A 27,638-nucleotide genomic window follows, 5' to 3' on the forward strand; every position below is an offset into this window, starting at 1 on the left:
TACCCCCACCCCCCGCTTGGGACGCCGCCGCTCGCGAGAGGGAAGGAGCGCGCGCGGGCGAGAGTCGCTCACAACGCGCACGCGGGCCAGACGGACAGTCAGAGCGGAGAGAGAGCGGAGAGAGAGAGAGCGAGAGAGAGGAGAGTGGAGAGATCGCACGAAGCGGCAAGCAGTAGCGGCAGCAGTGATCTCAGCGCAGTAGCTGCGGCCGTCGCAGCAGCAGCAGCAGTGAGAGCCAGTAGCGGGCATTGGTTGAGTGTGGACGCGCACACAGCGGCGTGGGTTCGGCCGACCACTTGGAGGCGGCTTCCCCTTTCAGCGCCGCGGCGACCTCAAGACCGCGCACGGCCCCGCCACCCCCCACCGCCCCCCGCGCCTCCAGGCTCGGGCCCCTCCCCCCGCGCATCACGCCGAGAAAAGCGCGTCCCCTCCTCCTCCTCCTCCTCCCTGCTCACCCTCCTCACCTCGGCTTCAGCGGCGACACACGCACTCACCCTGCCCGCCCCGCGGGCCAGACACAGCGAGCGAGCGGACGGAGCGCATCTACCCCCGACTGCACTCGACAGATTTTGTTGTCTCTCCTCTCTCAGTTATAACAACAACAAACCCAACAACAACAACAACAACAACTCGAAGCCCCCCCCCCCCCCGCCGCGCTACGCGTTTCTGAAATCTGCCGACGACTCCACCAACCAACGACGTCGGCCACGAACGAGAGACGTCACGAGGGACGGGAAGAGACACACGAGGAGCCCCGACAGGAGCCATCCCCACGCCTCTCACGGTGAGTTACTATCCGCGTGTCTTGTTTCTCGACGTCGGTGGAGCCTGGTACCAGTCTCGCTCTATCTCGGCGCCGCTCTGCCAGGGATAAAAAAAAAATGTTTTGTCTCGCTCAGTCAGTCGCCGCGCCAGTCGCTGAGTCAGTCGCTGAGTCAGTCGTTCAGTCGCGACGCAGGGACGCGCGGGGGTGAGGAGGCGAGTCTCGGCGAGCCGCGGATTAGGGGACTCGGATCAAAGTTGCGCCGAGAGCTGCGCTGCGAGCACGTGGGCGGCGGCGGGAGCGGAACCCCCCCCCCGAGTTCCGCTGCGAAGCCAAGCGGGGAGGGTAGAGAACACCACACACACACGGAGTACACGTACGGAAACAAAGAGACATATATAAAAACACACAAAGGCACGGGTGGTACATACGGACGTCGAGCCACGCTCGTACACACATACTCATAACACACGCACGCCGCTGGGATGCAACACGTAAACAAATGCACACGCAGCAGTATCGCGCGCAGCGCATCGAAGCGCGCAGCGCACGCACTACGGGCATAGAGACGCATAAACGGGCGGACTGTTACACACGGATCAATACAGAAGCACACGCGCGTATACGCTCGCACACAGACGCACAAACACAACTATGCATACACTCACACATACAGGAATACAGACATACACTGAGAACACATTGACGCGCTGAAACTCAGACACGCGCACGTGTGTATTGACACAACCACACACACACACTCGGGTCCACGCGCATATACAAATACAGCGATCCCATCGTAGCGACAGAGAGACCATTGTAGGAGCGCGGGCGGTTAGCGAGCACATATTAAGGCTCACATACCCACACAACCACACACACACGCCTCCATAAAATATACACGGGTCTATCTATGCAGTGTTCAGCTTGACGCACTCATACAGTCGTTGACACATCCGCACTGACACTTTCAGACACACAGACACACACTCACACACTCGAGCACACAGATCCCTCTTTCCGCCCTCGCCGCGCGTTCTGGATGAGCGCGTGGTCGGGGTCGCGCGCACCTGCGGGGGACGGAGGCGTGGAGGACGAGATGGGGGGGGGGGGGTCTGGCGTTCGCTAAATCCAGAGACGGAGTGGAGTTAGCGGGGGGGGGGAGAACCTCGAACGCTTTCCCCGTGCGTGGAGACTGGGACGCGCACCCTCCCCGCGGCCCCCCCGTGTCGCGGGGAGGGAGGCAGGAAGCGAGCGGCCGGGTGGGTGGTGGCGTCGCTAAAAAGGGGTCCTTGTGTGGAGGTCTCGCGGTACCCTTGACAGAACTGCTACGCAAGTGACACACACACACACATCTGCCTGTAAACATTGACACACAATACAAAGATCCCCGCCCCCTTGTATATCTGTGACAGACTGTTGGGGCAAGTACAATGAGCACCTCTGAATGCTGGTGTATAAGGTGGTGGATGGTCAGCACCATGCCCGGCCGCCTTTGTCTCCCCAGTGCTGATTATGTATTACACACCGCAACAGGTACTCATTTAAGTATGAATCGATGTACGGGATGCCCAGGACCGGTTCACATAATAGCCGTCGCTGTAATTTGGCCGTGAGTGGAAATCGAACTCGGGTCGCGGGGTTCCTATCGCAGTGCGCTAACCACTTCGCCATCGCTCCCCGCCACTCACACAACACGGACGAACGTAAACAAACGCGCGTGCGTGTACACATGTTATCAAGCAGCCTGATATGATGTTTTAGTGTGCACAACGACGTACACACGGATACACACACACATTCCGCCACACGCACACACGAAATTACGCGTCGATGTCACAGATTCCAAACTCCTCGCGGGTGATGATAATGGGTTTGCGATTACGTCTGATAACATCCGTTTGATGTAACGCGCGGGAGGTGTGTGTGTGTGCGTGCGCGTGTGTGCGCGTGTGTGTGTGTCTGCTGCGTGTGTGTGTGCGTGTGTGTGTCTGCTGCGTGTGTGTGTGCGTATGTGTGTGTGTGCGTGTGTGTGTGCCGAGCTGGCGGTGCGTGTTGGGAGTGCGTTGTGCCTCTGGAGATGAAAGCGAGGTCAGACAGAGACAAGCAGCGAGACTCGCCGAGTCGAGCGCCCGTCGAGTTTATGGTGGGCAGGGGCGGGGGTGGGGGCAGAGTGCGGCGGGGTGAGAGACAGGCGGGGGCGGGCGCGCGAGTGGGTACACAGTGCGTGCGAGAGACGGCCAGGGGTGGTGCGTGCGCGTGTGTCAAGGGGTAGTCGGGAGGGAACGCGTGAGTGACAATGGTCCCTGCTGTTTGACACGGTGCGCGTGAGAGAGTGCGTGCGTGATCGTGAGTGCATTTGCGGAGTAAGGGCGCTTGTCGAGAGTTCGCGTGTGTGTGTGGCAGGGAGCGCGCGCGTGTGTTTGTGTGCATGCGAAAGGGTGCGCGCGTGTCGAGATTGCGTGCGCGAGAGGAGTGCGTGACAGGGGTGGGTGACAGGGGTGCGTGACAGGGGTGCGTGACAGGGGTGGGTGCGTGACAGGGTTACGTTCGTGCGTGACAGCAGTGTGTGCGTGTGTGACAGGAGTGGGTGCGTGTGTGTGACAGGGGTGGGTGACAGGGGTGCGTGTGTGACAGGGGTGCGTGTGTGACAGGGGTGCGTGCGCTGAGTGCGTGGCTAAGAGGGAGCGGGGCGGTTAGGCCGCAGCCGTCGCGCCCGCGTGTTCATTAAAGCAGATTAGTCGCGCCGCGCGGCGAAACGAAAAACCCGCGTTGGCCTCAAGGGGGGGGGGGGGGTAGCGGTGGGAGGGGGGAGGGCAGGGGGGTCGTGCCGGGGAGGGAGGGAAGTGGAGGGGTGGGAGCGAGCGAACGAGCTGCGTGTGGCAGGCAGCAGCGCGAGGCTGCTGCCGCCGCCGTGAGACGGAGCGAATTAAAGCCGCGCCGCGCCTGGGGTCACCGCGGCAGAGCGGGGCGAGGACGGCGAGCTGCGTGGGAGGGATGCGGGGGGGGGGTAAGGGGGAGGGGAGGGGCCAGCTCCTCCGTTTCCCCCCCTCCCTCCAACGCTCCTCGCTCGGCGGCTCCGCTCTTTATTCTTTGCGCTCGGCTGGGGGGCTCGAGTCTGCGGGAGCGCCCGATTGTAAGGCCTGCCTGCTCCCCACAACGACTTCCCCGCCTCTCTCCCTTCTCCTCTCCGTTCCTCGCCTCCCCCCGCGCCGAGCTCGCCTTTTGGTCCAAAAATCCGCCGATGGGGACGCCCCCCCCAAACCCCCGCCCCCCCCCCCCCTCGTGTTCGCTGACGACGCGTGCGGACACTGAATTCTTATTCACAGCTCAACAAAACTTACTCGGATGTTGGGGGGGGAGGAGTGAGAGGGGGGGCTATATACTCCAAATAATGCACGCGAGGCCACCCCGCACACGGCGCTTCCCTGTGTGTGTGCAGTGTGTGTGTGTGTACGTGGTTGTGTACGTGTCTCTGTGTGATGTACCTATGTGTGTGTGCGTCTGTTTATACGTGTGAATGTGCTTGCGCGTGTGTTTATGTTATGAGTCGGACGTATGTCAACGTGTATGTAAATCTCAATGCTCGTATGTGTTTGTTTTGTCAGTAATCGTGGATGTGTGTATTCCATTATGTCCGCCTGCATGTCAGTGTGTATGAAGTGTGTGTGAATTTTAACGTGCGGGGAGCGGTGGCGCAGTGGTTAGCGCACTGCGCTACGAACCCGGTAATGAGCCTCTCCGAGGTCGACTCAGCCTCAAATGCATACCCGGTGAGATGTGTCAACATCGCCCCTCGGCGAGACAAAGGCGGTCGGGCGTGGTGTTGACCACCCACGCCCTCGTGTGCCTTGCCGGCTTTCATAGGCGCTGCTCGCGAACAGCACTTGCCCGCAGAGTCTCACGGCTGCGCGGGGGATCTTAGTTTTTTTTAGTGTGTCAACGCGTGTGTGAATGCGTGTGTCAACGCGTGTGTGAATGCGTGTGTCAACGCGTGTGTGAATGCGTGTGTCAATGCGTGTGTCAATGCGTGTGTCAATGTGTGTGTCAATGTGTGTGTATCCCCCCCACCACTACCTCATCGCCAACACGCGCTGCTTCCACCCGCCCCCTGCATCCTCCCCCCGCCGCGGTGGCCTCTGTGCCCCGCGGGAGGGGTGGGTTGGTAGGTGGGTGGAAGGGAGGGAGGGGTTTCGGGGTCAATTGGAAAACGCGACACCCCCCACGCCTTCCCCCGCTTGCCTCCCTCCCTCCCCACCCACCCCGAAGCAGCAGCAGCAGCAACGCGAGACGCCAAGCGGCGCGTTTCATTATCCGTGGGGTCCGCGCCCGCAGGGAGTCTTTGTGCGCGCTCCGGGGGGCGGGGTGGCGAGTTGGAGGGAGGTCGGGGAGGTGGTGGTGGTGGTGGGGGGTACAGTGCGGGTTTATCCTCGTGCCGTGGTAACGGAGGGAGGTGGTTGTGGAGGCCGGGATGGGAGTAGTGGTTGATGGTTGGTGGTGGGTGGTGGGGGCTTAAGCGGTCGCCACTTTAATCAGGGCTGACGCCGCTCGGCGTGAACGCAACGAGATAAGAAGACGCTCGCCCGCTAAACTCGCTCGCTCTTCCACCCGCTCTCTCGCTCCGTCTCCTGTTTACTCTCCCGCTCGCTCGCTCTTCCAGCCGCTCTCTCTCCCGATGGCTCGCTCTCCTGTTTACTCCCCTAACTCACAATCTCTCCCGCCTGTCCTTTCCACGCGGGACTCTACTCATCAGCGGTTGACAACGCAAGCCCACCCTCACCCCCACCCACATCCCCCCCCTCCCACTAGCGGACGAGGTCCTTCCGACCCCCCATGGTCTGGCTCTAAATTAGGAAATAAACAAACAAGTCGGCAGTGTGCGTGTGTGCGTGTGTGTGCGTGTGTGTGATTGTGTGTGTGCGTGTGTGCGTGTGTGTGCGTGTGTGTGCGCGTGCAGTGTTCGAACGATTAAAACACTGCGCTACGAAATCGCCGATCCGAGTTCGATTCCCCCTCACGGCCAACATCAGTAACGATTATCTGAACCAGTCCTTGGGCCTCCCCTAGGTCGGCTCAGGCTCAAATGAGTACCTGATGTGATGTGTCAAGCATCGCCGCTATGGAGACAAAGACGGGCGGCCTTGGTGCCGACCACGGACCCCCATCGTATGCTGCTACCGGCCTTTATAGATGCTACTCGCTAACAGCACTTGCCCCAACAGTCTGTTTATACGGGGGATCTTTGTCCGTGGACAGGTGTCTTGTTTGTCTCGTGTGCGCGCGCGTGGGTACGCGTGCGTGTGTGTGTGCACACCCTCCTGGGATTTACTTTATTTTAAAATATCTCCTGATCTCAGAGCAAAAAATAAGCAGCGCTCGTGAGCGCCCTGAAATTCTCAAATTATTTTGGTGATGCTGCAGCGTTGGCAGTGGTGGACAAGCGCAGTGAACAAGAAACAAAAACAACCCAACACATTTCGTCAACAACAACAACAACTGTGTGGCCTTAAAACATCCTCCCAAGTTAGATGCAAATGAAAATATTCCACGCGAAACCAAGGTTGCATCCAGCAGAGTTGTATTTTTTTTACAGAATTCCCAGCATGGTGAGCATGTCAAGGTGACATCGTGACCACCCGCGCTGGGTCGAGAGTTCGGCGCTGGGGGTGTTGGGTAACGTGTCCGTGTGCCTCTTTTATCGTTTCGGTTTCGCTGACGAATCCGCGTTGACGCTAAACGGTAAAAAATATAGAGGCCGCGTTTGACCGCGGTGGACAAAACAACAACAACTGCCCCGCAGTCCCTCGACTCGCAGATAACTCGACAGCAAGCCGACCGTCAGCCGTGACTAGACACAGGGGCGACGCCAACCACGGCGATGATGATGATGATGAGAGTCATGGACAATGGATTCTCTCAAGAAGGACCACTGCCCGAAACGTCGGTCACCGCCGCTATACATGCTTTTGTTATGAGGCAGTGCTATCGAGGATTATGTTGATGGCGAAGATCCTGTGTAAATATAATTTCCACTTGAATTGTATTTGTAAATTAATTCAAACAATCATGTCAGTTCTTTCAGTGCAACCATGCACATCTCGTGTTCTGGTCTTCTGTAGGAGCCCCCCCCCCCCCCGTGAGCCGAGCCACCCACAGCCTCCTCTGCTCAGCCCCCCCCCGCCCTTAACCCCCACCCCGTGAGAGGAGACCGGGGATGGGGGGCGGCGGGGGGGCTCGTTAAGAGGAGCCTCCTTAAGGAAGCGAGCCCCAGGCGCCGCGCGTATTTATAGCCGCCCCGCGGAAACGACATTAACCCGCGCCGCGAGCGGCAGGGGCGTCAGTCGTGGAGGGAAACTCGATGCATACGGAGGCAGAGTTTCCGTACCCCCCTCCTCACCTCGCCCGCTTTCCTTCCCAATCTCTTCAACCCCCCACCCACCGCCAGCGGCAGCTACCTCCCCGCCTAAAAAACGAAAACAAACCCCGCGTCCGCGTGTCCGCGCGGTGCCGCGTTGCGCTGCGTCGGGAGTTCGAGACCCGGGGGCGCCGACGCCGCCACTCCCGCCCACGCGAGACCGCGCGCGCCGGGGCACGGCCGCTCGGTCTGGGGAGGTCCCCCCGCCCCCTCCTCTCTCCGTGCCCCTCCATTCCTTCCATACTCCCTCCCCCCTCCACCAAGCCCACTGGTCGTACCCCACCATTCCTCCCTCCCCCCACTCGCCCGCCCGCCGCGTCCCGTAGCCCCACGCGGCCAGGAGCGCGGGTCAGGAATTCGCGTTCCACCGACCCTGCCACCCACCCCCTCTCCCCAACACAAGCCCCCGCGCCCATTCCCTCCCTCCCCCTGCCGTGCGCGGCTCCGTCTCGGCAGAGCGGGTGCGCGCACTCGCCGCCCTGTCACGCGCGCGGATAATTATCGCCGTTCATTATGGAGCGCGGCGCGGGAGCGCGGGGGGCTTGCAAACCGCGTCCTTTGTGCGCCGCGCGTGCCCGTGCCTCCACCCCCCGCCATCGGCTTCCCTCGCCTCTCCCGCTCAACCTCCCCCATAGTACAGGCTCCCCCCCCCCCATTCCTCCTCCCCACCACCCCTCTCTCGCCCTCTACACGACTACCACCCCCGCCGGATCGCGTCCCTTTCATTTCCTCTGCCTCTTGTTTTCGCGCTGTGAGGCTCCTGAACGAGGGAGTCCAGCGGTAGCCGTGCGAGACGAGAGGTGAGTTAGGGGAGAGGTTCGTGTGTGCTCGCGCTTGGGAGAGAGTTTCGTGAGCGCCGGTGTTGGTATGAGTGTTTTTAGACTTTACAAGCACGTGGTGTTTGCGTGTGCGTATTTTTGTAGCTCCGCGTGTACGTGTTGTGTGTCCGTCACGTTGGTGTGTGTCAGTGTGTCTGTGGTGTGTGTGTGTTTTGTTTCTGTCGTGTTGTAAGGACTTGTCCTTTTCACAGTCGTGTGTTTCGACGAGTCTCCTGCATGGAATGTTCGTTTCCACGCGCCGCGCAGGTGAGCGCCTGGCCTCGGCTCGATGGAGTTGTGGGGGTCGAGGTGCACAGCAATGTTGATCACGTGAAGGATTAAGGTGGTGCCTCCAAACCCCTAGCGGACGACCCCTAAAAAAACACCCCGCGTACTCTGCGCGAACCCCTCGGCGCGCGTACCCGATGACATTCGTGCGACTAACGTTGACTGACGCGAGGCCGATACGCCCGGGGTATGTAAGTGTTTATTTATTTATTTAGCCAGTCGCGGGGAGGGGATCGCGAGATGGCTGTTATTTATTTATTTGTGTACCTGGCAGGAGACGAAAATAGCGCGCGGGGGGTCTTCGCCCGTCGCGTCGCGCGCGCGCGTCCGGAGACGCGCGGCGCTAATTGTCTCCCCGAAGAGAGCGCGCGGGGCGTGGGGAGGGAGGTGGGGGGGAGCATGGGAGGGGGGGGGAATACACACACGTGCACACACACGTGCACGCGCGCATACACGCACTCATGCAGAGGCAAAGATCCACCACCTGCCTACCCCGTATAGCCTTTGGGGAAAGTGCTGTTTGCGAGTCCCCTATGAGGGCCAACACGACACACAAGGGGGTGGATGGCCAGCACCCATGCCGGACCGCCTTTGTCTCCTGGGCGCTGATGTTAATACACCGCACCAGGTACTAACGTTAATGCCGAGTCGACCTAGGTGAGGCTTAGGACCGGCTCAGATATATTGATCGTGAGCGGGAATCGAACTAGGGTTCACCGGGTTCGTAGCGAATTGCGCTGACCACTGCTGTACATAGCACACAGGCACTCACATGTACACACATGTCCGCACGCTCGTATACTCACAGACTCGGTCATGTACAGACGAGTATGCGCGTATGTACGGACACACATACGCGCATACTCGTCAGCACACACAGCCCTCCCCCGGCGAGCTATGATGAGACCGCGCCGCGTCATCTTCGACCCGACGCCTGGCCTCTGGTACCGCTTTATCGGCCGCCAGGGCGCGCGTGATCGCGTGAGGTATGCGGCGCGCGTGGGTTTCAGCGTTTGGGTCTCCCAGGAGTCCGCCGTGTCGCGCGCGTGCGCGCGTGCGTCGCTGTTCAGGCGGTGGGGGGGGCGACGCGGGAGCCGCGCGGATCGAATGGGAATGCGAATTGGAACGCAGAGGGAAGCGGAGCAATCAGATTGTGGATGGGTGAGCTGGGGGGGGGTGACTGGGGGAAGGGGAGGGGGTGCCGGGTCGGGTCGGGAACCGGCGCCAATTAGAGGCTGATTGAATGAGCGCCGAACGCGTGACGCCCGGAGAAAGGCGAGGGAGGGGAGCGCGGGGAGGGGGGCTCCTGGAGGTTGGAGGAAGGGGATGGGGGGCGGGGGGGGGGGTCGGGAACCCGATAGCGCACGCGGGGTCGCGGCAACAGACGCGCAATTTTAAACCGCGCACACGCGCACACACGACACACAGCCGAACATGATACATACGGACAGAGTCACATCACACATACGCACGCTCTAGGCAGGCTTACTAACTCACACATGTGCAAAAAGACGTACACACAGGCGCTCTGGCACACAACAACAATAACAGCTGGTGCTCGCCACTAAATGATTGCGACGTGACCGTCGTTTTTGTGCCAGGCTAGGTGCACTTTGAACCTACGTTAGTTTTTTGTGTTCCTTTGGTAGAAATCATTTACGGACGGAGGGGTTGCCGAGACGAGAGCTACTCTAACACACAAATCAGACAAAGGTCCCCCATTTAGTCTTAACGGACTGTTGGGGCAAGTGCTGTTAGCGAGCACATATGAAGGCTGTAACGGCACACGAGGGGGTGGGTGGCCAATACCACGCCCGGCCGCCTTTGTCTCCCCAGTGGTGTTTACACATCTTACTAGGAATTCATTTGAGGCTGAGCCAACCTCGGGGAAGCCCATACACACTCGCCGCTGCCAAACCCCACGCCAGCAGGCGCATTGTTAATGTCTGCGGGAAATTAACAAAGCGCTCCGTGGGATGTAAAAAAAAATGAAACTAAAAGTGGACATCGACTCGCCGGAGTTGCATTCGAGTGAATTCCCGAGTCGAAATTCACACGAGGCATCATCCTTCCGCATATTTGGGTGGTGGTGGTGGGGGGGGGACTCTTGTTTACGATCGCAATCAGCGGGGAGAATTGACAAATTCTCACTCAGATCGCAATCAGCTGCCCCGTCGATCTGTCTCTCCACAGCCTTTGTGTTTTGGCGATGGACGCACACAGCGGGGAGGGAGGGAGGAGACGGGGGGGGTGTTTTCGCGAATAGAAATTCAATGAGAAAAAAGAGAGGAGTGTGGGGGGAGTGGTGCCCTCGTAATGCTCTCTAAAGTAATTATTATGACCCCAATCTCCATTATCAAAGTAAAATGAGCGGATTTGTTGACGTTTTTAATGTTTTAAAATAAAATATTTTAACATCAGCCCCGTCGCCCGTCGCTCCATCCTTACGTATCATCCTGTCTGCCAGCCATACAGCCAGCAAAACTTTATACTTATATATAACAAGTATATATATTTTTTTGTAACCAAATGAGAGCTAGCTCAACGAGCAGATGACTTTGTCTCGCAATGGAAACCTAGCTTGACTCGAGTGTGAACGAAAGAACAGCAAATGATGTAAAAAAAAAACATTTATTGTGTATAAATAACGGATGTCAGTAAAGCAACTAAACTCATCGCCACTGGCTTTGGTGACCGTGAACGAGAGCCGATCTCGGGTCAGCGGGTTCGTAGGGCAGCGCGCTAACCTCCACACTACCGCTCTCCAGGTACACACATTCACGCGCACACAGGGGTCCGTGACCATTCAATACGCCAGGCACGCGTGTTTGTGAGCGAGGTGTGTGTATGCATGTCTTCGTAGAGAATGTGTGTGAAACGACAGGTAGTATATCTGCAGGTCATCTCAGTCTGTCAACGCATCGCACTTGGGGTCTGTGCCGTGACCACGTCCTGTCTGCAGCGAGCCTTCGACACTTCACACGACATCCTCAAGGTGCACCTAGCCTGGCACAAGCGCCGTGTTGACGTCACCCCCACTTATTGGCAAAACGGTGGTTGTTGTCGGAACCGTGCGTGAGCGCGTGCACGTTGTTCGTGGCCATTCTGCCGCGCGTAAGTATGTTGAACTTCTTTCGCACCGTACGTAGCCAACCGTGCCAATCGGAGGCGCGTACGCGTTGGTATGCTCCACACCGGCGTACGCATTTGTCTGCGCGTACGCGCGCACCGTGGGAGGATTGGTTTTGGAGAGGAGGTAGAGACAGAACGGGCTGTGTGGGTGCGCTGTGGGGCGGAATGGATGTGGGAGGGAGAGAGGAGGAGGGGGGATACGGGGGAGCGAAGCTGCGCATGAAATTTATGGCTGCGCGGCCGCGAGACCCATTATCGCGCGCGGCGTTATCACTCGCGCGCACCCCCCGCGGCCCCGCCCCCCGCGGCCCACGTACCCCCCCCACCATCACGCTCGCGCGCGCTTTAACCCGTGCCGCGCGCGACCGGCGAGGCCAGGCGCGAGCGCGCATGCGCAGAGCGCCACTCTACAGACGCGAGAGACGTTCTCACGCAGACAGACACACAGACAGACACACACACACAGACACACACACAGACAACGCCGCGGGGAGAGAGACATGCAGGGACAAGCGCGAAGAGAGCCAGACATACGGAGACACGCAAGGGACGCGCACACACACGAAGAGACACATTTACAGCCACGCAGAAACAAATACACGCGTATAAACATAGACGCAGACATTTATAGGTACACACAAAGACACGCACTTAGACGCACAGCAAAGGGTCGCAGAAAGATACTACGAAAAGACAAATAAACCGGACTTACACAAACAGATAATCTCACATACACAACGAGACACACACCACCGGACACACACACACACACACAATAGGATACACACCACAGGCGCACCCCCTCAGCGCGCAAGGCATTCAATCGGCCCGGGGTAAATTGCGTAATTTCCCCGTGGCGGGAGGAGTCGGCGGGGTCAGACCTCTCGGCCCAGCTGGGGCGAGGCGCTCTGAGCGAGGCTTTATGAAAGGCGCGGCGGCGGTGGTGGTGATAATAAAAACACGCACCCGCACGCACACACAGACGCTGCTCAAACACAAACAGACGCGCGCACACACACAAATACCCCCCACTCCCCCAGGGCCTTCACAGACTGTTGGGGCAAGTGCTGCTGGCACTTATGAAGGCCCGCGCGGGGGCGGGTTGTCAGCATCACGCCCGACCGCCTTTGGCTCCCCAGTGGCTATGTTTACACACCGCACCGGGTACTCATTTGAGGCTGAGTCGACCTAGGGGAGGCCCAGCACATCGGCGAAAACGACTGCGCCACCGGACACGTGCGCAAACAGGAGGCGTTCAAACACCGCGCACCATTCAAACTCACGCACAAAACAAAGACACAGATTCCTCCCCACCCCCCGTATAGGTTTTTACCAAACTGCTGTGGTAAGTGCTGTCAGCGAGCACCTATTAAGGCCCGAACCACGGCGAACACACCCACACACTCTCAAAAACGCACGCACAAACACCACTGTCCTTGCAAACACCACCAGCGGCCACACGCGACACGACAAGGACGCAGCAGTTGCGGACGCACGGCTCGGCTTGTGCACACCGCCGCCGCTGCCACGTGTCCGCGACGCGGGGACCATTGTTTTCGAGCGCGCGCTCACGGGAGAGTCAAGGTCACCTCCTCGCGCGCACGAGGCCGCGCAGCCGCTGTATAATGTGACCCTGGCGCGATCCGACCCCCACCACCACCACCACCACCACCCCCAGCTCCTTACTCACGGCCCTGTTTGTCTCTCTCGCTCACTGTAGGTTGAGGATACAAGTTCGCGTCAAGACTCCGTGCCATGGGGACTCGCGTCGACTCTGCTCGCCCCACGCCCGCCGCCACATCGCCCGTGGCTTAACGCGAATAAAGAAATAAGAAAAACTCCACCGATCCATCAACCCCAACCACCGTCACAAGGTCGCCGGCCCATCGCCACCGTCACCATAAGCGCCATCAGCGTCATCGTCCACGCCGCGGCAGTGCCTGCCATGGCGCAGTCCACCAAGGTGTACGACCTCTCGAAGCGCAAGAGCCAGTCGTCTCTGGACAAGCCCACGCTGCGGGAACACGACGCGCTGGGTTACGCCGAGATGGCCTTCGACGCGCTCGGCTTCGGCAAGCAGCAGTACGCGTGCGCCGTGGAGGCGTTCGCGAGGGACGGCTTCCTGATGAAGGCCCGCGGCGCGCACGCGGCCGCGCTCGCCGGCGGCGGCGGCATGGCCGCGCTGCACGCGAGCGGCGCCTACCTGGGGCCCCACGCGCTCTTCCCGGGAGCGGGCGGCGCGGCGGCGGGCGGCTGCATGAGCGACCACATGGTCATGGTGTCCAAGCCCATCCCCATGCTGCCCGTGCCCATCGGACAGTCCTTCGTGCACATGGTCCCTTACCTGTCGCGCGACGCGCTGCTTCCGGCCGCCGCGGCCGCTGCGGCCGCGGCGGCCGCCGCCGGCCACGGGCCCCTGCAGTCGGACAACGCCAGCAAAGCGGCCGCGGCGGCGCACGCCCTGCTCAGCTGCGGGCTGCCCATGACCCCCAGCGACATGCTGGGCCCCAAGGGCATGCTGCTGCGCCTCGAGCTGCCCTCCATGGTGCACGCGGCCGCCGCGGCCGCGGCCGCCGCCGCCTCGTCCATGTCCTCGCCGGGAGTGGGCTCCTCGCCGTCCGTCTCGCTGCCCCCGCACGCGCACGCGCCGCGGCCCAAGCAGGGCTCGTCCGGGCAGCAGCAGCAGCAGCAGGCGGCGGTCGGGGGCATCCAGCAGCACCCTCCGCCCGCGGGGCTGCCCCAGGGCAGCGCCTTCCAGCTGGCGGGCAACGTGCCCGAGACTCTCACGGCCATCGCCGAGGCCGGGCCCGGGGCCGCGGGGGTCGTGGGCGGCGCCGGGCTGGGCGGGCTGGGCCTCGTGGCCGGACCCGGGGAGGGGGCCTCGTGCGCCGTGAAGCGCGCGGCGGGGCCTGGGCCGCACTCGGCGGGCGGCTCCGCTTCCTCCGTGTCGGCCGCTAAGAAAAAGCGGAAGCGCTGCGGGATCTGCCCGCCGTGCCTGCGGCGCCTCAACTGCGGCGAGTGCCGGAGCTGTAAGAACCGGCGCACGGGCCACCAGATCTGTAAACTGCGCAAGTGCGAGGAGCTCAAGAAGAAGCCGACGGCGTTCGCGGAGGTGCGTGGTGGTGGTCCCCGCTGGTCCCCGCTCCCTGCTCCCATCTCCGTGCTCCTCTATCTATCTCAGGTCCGCTGTCGATGTCTCCCCCCTCTCCCTGGTCCCCACCCCCTCACTCGCACTTCGTTGTCACCCAGATGTCTCTCTCCGAGCCTCCTCTCGATGTTCACCTCTCACTGATTCGCTCCCCCCGCCACCTCCCTCTCTCTTAATGTCCCCCCTCATTTCTCTTCCATCTCCCCTCTCCTTGTATATTGTCTCTGTCACTGTCTCACTGCGTGCCTCTCTTGCTCTCTCTATTGCCCCATCTCTCTCCTTCTCTTCTCTCCACCTCTCCATGCCCATCCTTTGTCTTCCTTCCTCGTCACATGTCCCGTGTTTTCCCTCTCTCTCATTGCTCATCTCCCTACCTCGTCTCTCCCTCACCCCACTCTCCAAAATTCTTACTTCGCGTTCGTCGCATTGCACGAGAGAATGGAGTGCGCTTGAGATGCAGAAGTGGAGAAGCTGCTGCTGCTGCGTGCGAGTGATTCTGCATGCACAGCGCTCCTGTCAGAGGCGTTTGTAAAGAGCAAGGCCCTGCCCGAGAGTCACACTTGAGGGTCGCGTTTTGGTGAGGATGAGGCTTACATGGATCTGGTTAGCATTAGGGTCACCGTTGAGAGTGTTTGCGTCACACCTGAGAGATCATTGTTGATGCACACGCGTGTCGTATCGTCACTTTTTCTCAACACACTACCACATGCGTTATCACAGCCACCCCTCTCCCCACACACACTGCTGGAGTCACAAGACAAAGATCCCCAGTGTAGCCTTTGTTGGGCAAGTGCTGATTAGCGAGCACCTATGAAGGCCAGCACGGCACACGAGAGGGTGGGTGGCCAGCACCACGCCCGACCGCCTTTGTCTCCCAATGACTGATATTTACGCAGCGCACCATTTTCACATTTCAATCTTTACCTAAGGGAGTCCCACAACCGGTTCTGATAATCGTCACCGAGGTTGTCCGTGATCGGGAATCAAACTCGCACGACACACAACACACACACGTACACCCCCCCCCCCCTCGCCCTTCAATGCCCCCCCCCTAGCCCCCCCGAGCCTCCCCCTCTGCCGTCCCGCACGCCGCGTTCCGCAGTAACTGGAAGCACGTGGCCGGGTAACGAGCGAGGCGCAGGTGACGGGCGCGGGGCTCCAACCGCCCCGGGTGTAACCCCCCCCCCCCCACGCCACGACTCCACACGCAGCCCCCACCACCACCTCCCCCACCACCACCACCCCCACCACAGCCGCCCCCAACAGCCCAGCCGGGGGGTCCCGTCCATGCGAGGCGCACACGAGGACACGAACGCACCGCACGCGCGCACCACATGCACGCACACACCGCACGTACACACACACCGCACGTACACACACACCGCACGTATACACACACCGCACGTACACACACACCGCACGTACATACACACACCGCACGTACACACACACCGCACGTACACACACACACCGCACGTACACACACACCGCACGCACAATGCACGCGGTTTGCCTCATGACGAGGCGACTCCGCTGCGGGGAAGCAGGCGGAGCGGGGCTAATGGAGCGGGTGATGGGATGTGCGTGGGTGTTTGTGGTTTGTGGTGGTGGAGGGGGACGGAGGGAGGGAGGGAGGGGGGAGATGGGCGCGGAGGACAAAGCGGCCGCCGTGTTTTGTCGACTCGTGCCGCCGCGTGACGGAGCGGACACGGGAACGCGAGGCGAGTTCGCGGCGAAGCGGGAAAATAAAATACCCGCGCGCACGTACACACACACAGAGTACACACACACAGAGTACACACACACCTACACACAGAGTACACATACACTATACACACCCTACACACAGAGTACACACACCCTACACACAGAGTACACACACACTATACACACCCTCCACACACAGAGTACACACACACTATACACACCCTCCACACACAGAGTACACACACCCTACACACAGAGTACACACACACTATACACACCCTACACACAGAGTACACACACCCTACACACAGAGTACACACACACTATACACACCCTACACACACAGAGTACACACACCCTACACACAGAGTACACACACACTATACACACCCTACACACACAGAGTACACACACCCTACACACAGAGTACACACACACACTATACACACCCTACACAAACAGAGTACACACACCCTACACACAGAGTACACACACACACTATACACACCCTACACACAGAGTACACACACCCTACACACAGAGTACACACACACTATACACACCCTCCACACACAGAGTACACACACACTATACACACCCTCCACACACAGAGTACACACACCCTACACACAGAGTACACACACACTATACACACCCTACACACAGAGTACACACACCCTACACACAGAGTACACACACACTATACACACCCTACACACACAGAGTACACACACCCTACACACAGAGTACACACACACTATACACACCCTACACACACAGAGTACACACACCCTACACACAGAGTACACACACACACACTATACACACCCTACACAAACAGAGTACACACACCCTACACACAGAGTACACACACACACTATACACACCCTACACACACAAAGTACACACAGCGTACACAGAGTGGGTAGTCAGCGCCGCGCCCGACCGCCTTTGTCTCACACAACGCACCGGGAACTCATTTGGGCCATCGTCGACCTCGTGGAAGCCCAAAACCGGTTCAGATAATTGTCACTGGTGTTGGCCGTGGGCGGGAACTCGGGTCGCTGGGTTCGTAGCGCAGCGCGCTAACCACTACACTATAGCACACGCACTCACACGCACACACTCTCACACGCACTCACACACACACACGCACTCACACTCACACACACGCACTCACACGCACACACACTCACACGCACTCACACACACTCACACACACGCACTCACACGCACTCACACACACACGCACTCACACACACTCACTCACACGCACACACACTCACACACACTCACACGCACACACGCTCACACACTCACACGCACTCACACGCACACACACTCACACGCACTCACACACACACGCACTCACACGCACTCACACACACACTCACACACACGCATGCTCCCGTGTCTCCCCGCGGTGCCTGGCCCACTCCATGAGCCCCGAGTCAGAGTTTCGTGGCTTTACCCTCGGCGTGGCTTTACCCTCGGCGTGGGTAAAGCGCACTCCAGCTATACTCACTGCTAACTCAATAACTTAGTAAATAGCTCACTGTTTTGGTACTAACTCACAATGAACTAACTAACCAACTACCAACGAGCTCATATAAAGATGATTACGAGCTAGCTTTTAACCAGCTCCTACTATACTAGTTCATAATCAAGTTGCTCCTGATTATAAACTAGTTAACTAGCTCACCACTAACTATCTCCTAACTCTGCCCAGCCGAGGAGCGACGCCGGGGTCGTGACACGCGATGTCTCCTCTCTCTCCCCGCGGGCTTGAGTCGCCACGTCGGGCGGGGGGTGACGAGGGTCGAGGGGTTCGTCTTGTGGAGGGGAGCGGGAGAACTGGCAACGGTTCCAGGGGACAGGGGACAGGGGAGATCATTCGTCTCTGCCCCGGGGCGCTGATGATGTTCCGTGGGCTTCCCGCAACCAACGCGCCTCCAAACCCCGTAGCTCGCAGCGGCGTAACGAAGCGGTGAATTCATTTATATTCCTAAGCTCGCGATATATTAACCGCAATGTGAACAAGGATCTATGATTGGTAATTAAAACGCGTTTAAATGTTAATAGTTCGTATGATTAGACTTTGGAACGCCGAACCGACGTCAAACAGTATTCGCTCGTTGTTGGGAGAGAGAGGACGACTCAGAGAGAGAGAGAGAGCAAGGACGACTCCGAGAGTGAGAGAGGATGACTCAGAGAGAGTGAGAGAGCGAGGATGACTCAGAGAGAGAGAGAGAGCGAGGACGACTCAGAGAGAGAGGACGACTCAGAGAGAGTGAGAGAGGACGACTCAGAGAGAGAGAGGACGACTCAGAGAGAGAGGACGACTCAGAGAGAGTGAGAGAGGACGACTCAGAGAGAGAGAGGACGACTCAGAGAGAGAGGGGACGACTCAGAGAGAGAGGACGACTCAGAGAGAGTGAGAGAGGACGACTCAGAGAGAGAGAGGACGACTCAGAGAGAGAGGATGACTCAGAGAGAGGGGACGACTCAGAGGTGCTAGGAGGGGACCACAGGTGAGGAGCTGTAAGGGCAGCAGCATCCATGCGGTGATGAGCCGGCGGCGATACCAACAATTACCCAAGCTCTGTGGTCCTCTACATAGTAAAGTGTTATCGGCCAATTAATTCGATGATAACGAGTAGAGGGTGGGGCAGCATCGTTAGACCCCCACCCCAGTTTCCACCCACGGGCAGACTGGCGATCCCGAGCTGGCAGGCGCAACTTGTAAGCCGCTTTAATCAAACAATAAAAGGAAACTTTGATGCGCGGTCAAAGTGACGCCACTACCCCCATACATTTTTTTTAACACGACGTCCCCTACATTGACGTCACTGGAGCGCTCCAGAAAGTCACTTGAAAGTCGTTCATGTCCCACTAACGAACCTTAAAGCACGCGCATAGAGGGGGGCGGGGGGGGGGGGTGAAACAGATCGTCGGTCCACACGCGCGCGGCACCCAGAGACACAGAGAGAGGCGTGGTGGGGTTGTAGCTGAGAGAGAAGAGCTGCTGCGTTTATTCTCTGGTTGGCGTCTCGCGCCGTACGCCGGGACCGCGGCACGGGCGCTCCGCTCTCCTTGATCCCCCCCACCTATGCACCCCCACCTCACTCCCCTCCACCCCCCACCTCACTCCCCTCCAACTCCCCCACAACAAACCCACGTACCCCGCACGCCCCCGCCGGCCCGACACGCACACTCGCCACCGCACGCAACGGCACTCATGCGCAAAGGCAGGGGCTGTTGTAAATTCCAGGTGAGGCGTCTTTTATTTGATCTGACGCCTGGAACCCGCGACCTCCCCGTGACGCCGTGCGGACGGCGTGGAGTCGCGGCCGGTGGGGGGTAGGGGGGTAGGGGGGGAGGGGTAAACGTTGGGGTGAAGCGGGGGGGGGGGCGAGAAGGGTGGAAAGCGTCGCGGTTTTTTTTAAGATCCGCTCAGTTTCCTTTCCCCCCCCCCCACAACGCCCGTTCGCTCCCCTGGCGCCCTTCGTTCTTTCCTGTTTTTATTCCGTAGTGCGCTTTTCGCAATCCTTGTGAAAATATTAATTTTACACTCTTTTTTTGAGAGCGAGTGGAGTGGGGGGGGGTCGAGAGAGAGAGAGGAGAGAGAAAAGAGAGAGAGGAGAGAGAGGAGAGAGGCGCGCATGCGTGACGCGTGGCCCTGCAAGACCGGCTCGGCCGGTGGGGGGTGTGGGGGGGGCAGTGGGGGCCGGTGAGAGCGGTGGGGGGGAGATGGCAGCAGTTGAGTGATGCGGGGCGGCTGCCGGGCGCGGTGAGTCAAGGCGAGGCGGGGGTGCCGGGCTGGGGGGGGGGGTGCGCGTGGAGCTTGAGCCGCGACGTCGGGTGGCGCGGAGCCCGGGCTTCCGTCACGCGTGGTGGGGCCGCGCGGCGTGGGGGGTGGCGGAGGGAGGGAGGGTGTGTGTGTGTGCGGGAGGGAGGGTGGGTGTGTGCGGGAGGGTGTGTGTGTGCGGGAGGGAGGGTGTGTGTGTGCGGGAGGGTGTGTGTGTGTGTGCGGGAGGGAGGGTGTGTGTGTGCGGGAGGGAGGGTGTGTGTGTGCGGGAGGGTGTGTGTGTGCGGGAGGGAGGGTGTGTATGTGTGCGGGAGGGTGTGTGTGTGCGGGAGGGAGGGTGTGTATGTGTGCGGGAGGGTGTGTGTGTGCGGGAGGGTGTGTGTGTGTCTGGGAGGGAGAATGCTGTGGGGGGTGGTGGTGGTGGTGCTGAGTGCGAGCCAGGGGCGGGGTGGTGGTGGTGGCGGCGGCGCGCCGGCGCGCGGCTTAAGTTTGGTTATGCTTCAGGAGCCGCTAAAAGCCGAGCTCGGCGACCCTGGTGGGGTCGTTACCTCTAATCCCCTCCTCGCTGGGCGTTACGCAAGCGCCGCCCGCCGCGATCGCGGAAAGGCGCCTGCGCCTCTCCTTTGTTGGCGCCGCTTTGTTGCTGCGCGCGTGTGCGCGTGCCCGCGTGTGTGTTTGTGTGTGCGGGGGGCGGTGGCGGAGTGGTTAGCGCGTTGAGCTGCCAACCCAACGCGCACTGCCAGCACCAGTGGCGAATATCAGAACCGATCCTGGGCCTCACCGAGGTCGACTCAGCCTCAAATGAGTACCTGGTGGCGACGTGTAAACATCGCCACCAGGGAACAAAGGTGGTCCGTCGTGGTGCTGGCCACCCACCCCCTCGTGTCCCGTCGCGGCCTTTATAGGCGCTACTCGCAAACAGCACTTGCCCCAACAGTCTGCTAAGGCTATACGGGGGATATGTGTTTGTTGTTTGTGCGTGCTGCTTGCTGGACATGTGAGTTTGTATCTTGAGTGTTGCGCGAGTATTGGTGTGTACGCATGTCCGACCACGTGAGTATGAGCGCATGTTGATGGTGTGTGTCTGTGTGTGTGTACGTGATTGGTGTGAGGGTATGTTGGTGCGTGTGTGATGGGTGTGAGGATAAGTTGGTGCGTGTGTGATGGGTGTGAGGTTGGTGCGTGTGTGATGGGTGTGAGGTTGGTGCGTGCATGATGGGCTGTGGATGTGCGGGCTCTGTCTTGGCCCGGACACCGCTGGTTGGCTTGAAACCTGAGTTGAGATCCCGTGTCTTTTTTGCCCGAGGCAGTCTCACTGACACGCACAGAGTTACACACGGACACGCACAGAGTTACACACGGACACGCACAGAGTTACACACGGACACGCAGTCTCACTGACACCAAAGACAAACACTTCGCGTGTCGCCCTAACGGACTGTTGGGGCATGTACCGTTGTGTGAAGGCCGTAACGGTACACGTTGTGTGTGGGTGGCCAGCACCATGCCCCGGCTACCTTTGTCTCCCCTCATGTTTACACACCGCAACAGGTCAACCTAGGGGAGGCCCGTGACCGGTTAAAATATTCTCCACTGCTATCGGTCGCGAGCGGGAATCGAACTCGGGTCGCCGGCTTTCGTAGCGAAGCGCGCTAACCACTACACCACCGCTCCCCACATACCCCGCAGTACATACCACACACACCGACTTTTCCATACGTAGATAGTTGTGTTATGAACTTGAATAATCAGGAAAAGTTTAGCCTCGAGGGTTTGAGAAGGATGGCTGGCGGAGTGAGCGTGTGCATAGTCTCGAGATTGCAAGGTGTGGGATATGTTTCTATAATATGCAGTTTTTTTTTTATGAAGGGGCTACTATTGTGTGTTGCTTAGTGTGGCCTACGACTGCTTGTATTCTTGTTTAGCTGCCTTGCCCCTTGGCTTGCATGGACTGTTGAAAACGCGGCTGTATGGACGTATGCAATTTGTCCTTATATACTTTATTCACTTTTAGTAACATTTTCCATAGTTAACTTTTATTTGCATGCCTTGTTGTAACTTACCTGTTTGTACATGTGTAGCGTTATGCATGCACGTACAACGTACGTGGCTATCGTGTACATGCATAGCATATCGTGTGCAGCGGATGATTGACACGACAATAACCGCGCCCCACTCCTTCTGCCCCCCCTCCCCCACCACAGAGCGTGCTGTTCGAGCACTAGACCGCCGTGCCCAGCCCCCACCGCCACCCAAGGCCCCCCAACCCCGGCACGGCGTCCCCGTCATGGAACGCCAACAGAGAACCACCATCGAGCGTCATCGAGCGAGGGCCGACGCCTCTTGGGGGGAGGGAGGGGATGGAGGGGGGTGGAGACGTCGCCCCTTCTCGGCAAACGCCGATGCGAGATGTGAATTCCAGCCTAGTACCAACCCAGCAAACTCACCTCCCCGCACTCAAGACTGATACTTTTTTTGTATAAAATAAGAAAACAAAACAAAATATACCGAAAATAAGATTTAAATAAAAGACTAAAGACACAAACACTTATCGACGTGGAAGACGTTGATGGTGGTGATCATGGCGATGAAGACAAACAGATGTTCACATACATCGTCATCATCATCACACGGAGCCACGGGAGAGGCGAGTACAGGAAAGAATACCAGTAACTAGAACACCAACAACACTACAACTACTACAACAATAACCACAACACCACCACCACGGCAACAGCAGCGACGGCGGCATCTCGACCACGGGAGTTGTTTCAGCCGAACACCGCCTTGCCCCCCTCCAGCGCTTAAAGCCGAGCTACGTGTGCTGCCCTCGCCCCCACGCTGCCCAGTTTCGGGAGAGCAGTGGAAACCCCGCCTGCCCCCTGCTGTGGCCGCGTGCCTTTAAGAGCCCTCTATCTTTGCCTGCTGCGGGAGGTGGGGGGGGCGTCCTCCTGTGTGGCTCGACAACAAAGCGCCTTTGAAAAACAAAACACCAGCCACGGCATCGACCAGCAACCACCACAACCACCAACAACCAGCACGACTACTGCTGCAACTACTACTGCTGAAAGAGGACGAACTGAGTCCAATTAAGGAGGCTCCGCCCGCGTGGACTCTGCAGCGAGGCGCGGGTGGCGGTGACGGCCACGAGACGCGGCGCCACGCGTGGGGCGGTTGTGGAGGATCACTCGTACGCTGTATATATGTGTGTACAGTCCGTGTACATTCACTGTTTTATAGTTGGAAGTCTACGGAGGCCGCCGGAACTGCGGCGATGACGCAGGTTCTCGTGGGGTACCATTAGTGAGACGGGATGGGGGGTGGGATAATGTGGGCATGCATTTTGTGTTTGTGGTCTCAGCACCGCAGCAGCAGCAGCAGCGTCTTCACGCTGCTGCACGCCACGCACAGCGTGACAACGAACTCGCACTCCGCGCGACCACCGCACACTCGCGTCGCACTAGAATTACCGTGCCGAACCGCATCGCGCCACACCGCACACCGCATTGTGACGACAGCACTGTAACACTGCACGGGATCACAACACGTCGCAGCACGCACACACCGTGCGGTGATAACCACGCAACACACAGCAGAGGCACAACACGACACGACATCCAAACTGCCCAGGCACGGCGCGTCGCCCACCCTAAACAGAGCACTTCAGAGGTACCTCGGAACCGCCTCCCCACCCTTCCCTAAGTGGGGGAGCAGGCCACCCCCCTCGCCCCGCCTCCCCGTTCCTCCCCGCGGTGTCTCCACCTGAATGTGGACGTGTCTCCAGCTGGAGCCACTCGCGTGGAGAAGACGAAACTCCTCGATGGCACAACTCTGGCTCTGAGCCAGTAAAGGACCCTGATGTTCACGGGGTGGTGCAGGACAGGGGGGGGGGGGTCCTGTTGAGGGGTGAGGAGCCCCCTCCCCCATGCCCCCTCCCCCCATGCCCCCTCCCCATCCCCGCACGCAGACACACGACGAGGACTGGCGGCCGAGCATGGGTGAAGCACTTTGCAGCGCTGTGGACGGCCGAGGGAGGCCCGGGGGAAGGCCCCAACCGCCAGGGTTGGCCGCACGGTCCCGAAGCGAAGGACCTGCAACAGAAACGGCGAACGATTATTGTTTGTGTTGTTGTTGGGTGTCGGTTCTCCGTTTAATTTCTTCAAAAGCGCCAATCCGATTAGGCGAGCCACGTTGGAGAAGAAAAGCGACGTTTAAATCACAAACAACAACAACACGCTGAGCAATATGGAAAATTATTAAGGATGACTGACGACAATAACGACAGCTTCGTAAGGGTGATCAATCTCGAAATGACGATGATCAATTTATAAATAATGATAATTACACGCGACTCAGACGGGGAGATCGCGTGCCTCGGGGACACGGTGATTGGTGGCGGAGGAACGGTTCACGACGACAGGGCCACAGTCATCGCCTTTGTCGACGGCCTCCCTCCTCCTCCCCCCTCTGAGGCCCACGTCACGCGTGGAGGAAACTCACCACCACCACCCCCACCACCACCACGCCACGAGCCAGCAATGAATTCGGATTAACCGGAGCCGATGCACAACGAGAAGACGCCGAGAGAGGGAGAGACAGAGACGATGAGAAGCAACAACAAAAGACTCGAGGACAAAAATAAAAGACCGGAAATTGACTCGGGACACTCTTTTGTGGCGCCGAGCATCGCGAACTCTTACGAGGGGGGGATAGGGGGGTAAAGGGGGGGGGGCGAGCGGGGGTAGTGCCGCCGCAGGTAACGTCTCGGCGCACCGTGCCTGCGCGCGACTCGTGCATGCTGTGTTTTGGACGTTCCCGCGCCGAGGACGCGGGGCCACTTACCGCCGGGCATGCGAGGTAGTGGCGGGCGCGCGCGTGGCGACACCCAGAGAGCGCGCGCGCGCGGGGGCGGGGCGGGGGTGGGTTTTGGGGGGGGGGGCATCACAGTTGTATCGCGAATGAATGTTAGCGTCATGTAAACAGCCCTTGTCGCGTCTGCCGTCGTTAGTGCTGCGTTCATTCTGGTCTCTCTACGTAAGCGGTACGGTATATTTTGTTATAGACGATATACAGAAAATTACAAAAAAATGGGAAGCAGAGAAATACTTATTGTAATATTAATAATGTTGAAGATAATTAAAAAAACGTCATATTTTTAATTATTTTTGTTCGTTCTTATTTTGCAAGGATTGCGTTTACAGTGGAATAATAATAAAAACTATTAAATAAAGATAATTTTCCTGTGCTATAAAATCATCTGCGTGGCGAGAGATCTGTCTGGAGGTCAAAGTTTACTGTCACTCACCCGCACCGCGCGCCCCCCCCCCCCCCCGCACCATGGAGACGTGCACCGTTCCGGGATCTGCACAGAGCGTGGACGCCCTGGACCCTACTATTAATTCCTTCCCAAGAGGGGGAGTTCGGTCTCGGGTCATTCAATGAACGGAGCCTGGAAGAAGCCAATACCATATATACATATATTGTGCATGTATTTCTTTAGACGTCTAAAAAAAGAATTATCATAAGCTGAGACCGAAATTAACTGGGAACTTTGGCGTTGAGTAACGAAACATCACTCCGTGTTAGAGAACGGCCTCCGAAAGATGACATCACATGACAGATCCTTCAACCCACACTAGGGAGTGACTGCCGTTGCACTCCCTCACATGCCTGAAAACAGTGTTCATCACCACACGAGCATCAAACACAATTTAAAAAATATATATCTTTAGCCATTAGAGGTAACAAAAAAATCATAAATAAATCACGGTCCAAATTGCATATCCTGGGTGTTTCCGCATTGTGGCGGGGATGAGACCTTCAACTCGTCATACCCGAAACCCCGCTTTAATCGCGGGCGGGCTGGAAGCCGGATTTAAAGCCCAGATGAAAAGCGCCGCGTCCCAGACAAGGCCATGACACGAACCAAGCCCCAGCACCACCCAGCCACCATCAACCACCATCAACCACCTCCTATGCACAGGGCTCCCTACGGTTCGGAGCGACTTCTCAACACCTGCGGGCCGTGATGTCCCAGGGGGGTTTGGGACGCGAGGGATCTGGAAGTGGGTGGATGGTTGAGTGGGGGTCAGGGTCGTGAGTGAATGTTATAGATTTAAGGAGAATCTTGAGAAAGGTTCTGGCATGAGGACGTCGCACGTCCGATAAGCACGGTTGGATACGTACGGTGCGAAAGAAGTTCAACATACCGACGTACTTTCGGCGACTTAGCAGAAGACTTGGGATTTCCCGTGATGGTCAAATATTTTTAATAATCCAACATTTTTTTAAATATCTGCAATTACTTCATCGATCCGAGCTTCATTGTTAGATTGTAGAGCAAAAAACCCAACCCCAACAACTACATCGAGACGTTTAGACAGCCTCTCAACCTACTGTCATCGTAATTACTCCCCAAACCGAGTCGTCCACGACGGCTGTTTGACCATACTTCACCACGAACAGGGAGCATTGCCGACTAGCGGCAGCAACCACGCACACGCGGCCCTCATTCGTCTCCCCAGTGCCGATGTTGACACTTGGCACCAGGTGACTCACCTGAGGCTGAGTCGACCTATAATGTGCGGCCCAGCACTGGTTCGGATATCACTCGCCAACGGTCACGTGAGCCGTGACTCGGGAATGTAACTCGGGCGGGCATGGTTCACGGCGCAGAGTGCGCGTAACAATGACAATTCGCATACCCCACCCTTCACAAGGGAAACCGATCAAAGGCAGCCTCGACATTTTTCCTTTGGCTCTCACTCCGCACTCAAGCACGAATCGTATCGATTCGTACGCTATAAACGCAAAGACAAAGATGCTCCGTATAGCCTCTAACAGACTGTTGGGGCGAGTGCTGTCAGCGAGCACCGATGAAGAAAGCCAGAACGGCGGCACACACAAGGGAGAGTGGGTGGCCAGCACCACGCCCGGCCGCCTTTGTTTCCCCAGTGCTGTTGTTTGCACACACCGCACCAGGTGCTCATTTAAGGCCGAGTCGATGTAGAGGAGGCTCACAACCGGTTCGGATATTCGCCACTGTTATTGGCCGTGAGCCAGAATCAAATTCGCGTCGCCGGGATCGCAGGGCGGTGCGCTCATCACGGCGTCACCACTCCCCACAATAAACACAACAACAACAATAATAATAATCACGTCGTCATGTGCCTATATACTGCTGCTAGAAGGCCTCCCAACGCCTTGGCGGCCATGGGCTTCATCTTCTTGGTTCTTTCGGTAAAGTCACGCAGAATGGAAATAAAATAATAAAAATATAACATAATAAAATAAAATTCTCACGACGTTTCGGCCACAACACAAGTAGCCTTCTTCAGGTGAAGGAACAGAACTGTCGGGACGACAGCGCTTCAGTGAACGCTGCTAAGATTCGCAGCGTCTTTTAAGCTATGTGGGAGAAGTAAAGCGCCTTGACAAAGGAGTTTACATATCAAACCATGGGCTTATTTGAGCGTGCTTCGTCGCGCCGGTGAAGTGTTTCTTTGTGAAGGAGGTGCCCACTGCCGGTCCAGATTTCACTCGCTGCTGAAGTCACCCAT

The 27,638-nt window shown here is 58.4% G+C and overlaps 1 protein-coding gene across 4 annotated transcripts; it reads left to right on the forward strand.

Annotated features, from left to right (window-relative positions):
* On the forward strand, window positions 1–25,332 carry LOC116940363 (uncharacterized). Of its 4 annotated transcripts, none has more exons than XM_032950125.2 (3): window positions 1–784; window positions 13,137–14,597; window positions 22,284–25,332. In XM_032950125.2, the coding sequence occupies exons 2-3, from the start codon at window positions 13,362–13,364 to the stop codon at window positions 22,302–22,304; spliced, it is 1,257 nt and encodes a 418-aa protein (XP_032806016.1). In that variant the 5' UTR covers window positions 1–784; window positions 13,137–13,361; the 3' UTR covers window positions 22,305–25,332. The 4 variants fall into 4 exon arrangements, with proteins under 4 accessions (XP_032806016.1, XP_032806020.1, XP_032806017.1 ...); XM_032950129.2 differs by having other exon boundaries at window positions 3–784; window positions 13,137–14,528; XM_032950126.2 differs by lacking the exon at window positions 1–784 and adding an exon at window positions 7,308–7,978.
* The last annotated feature ends 2,306 nt before the right edge of the window (window positions 25,333–27,638 follow it).

Source organism: Petromyzon marinus, chromosome 8 (genome assembly GCF_048934315.1).
Source record: "Petromyzon marinus isolate PM22_M1 ecotype Great Lakes invasive population chromosome 8, UKy_Petmar_22M1.pri1.0, whole genome shotgun sequence".
In the NCBI taxonomy this organism is placed as follows: Eukaryota; Metazoa; Chordata; class Hyperoartia; order Petromyzontiformes; family Petromyzontidae; genus Petromyzon; species Petromyzon marinus.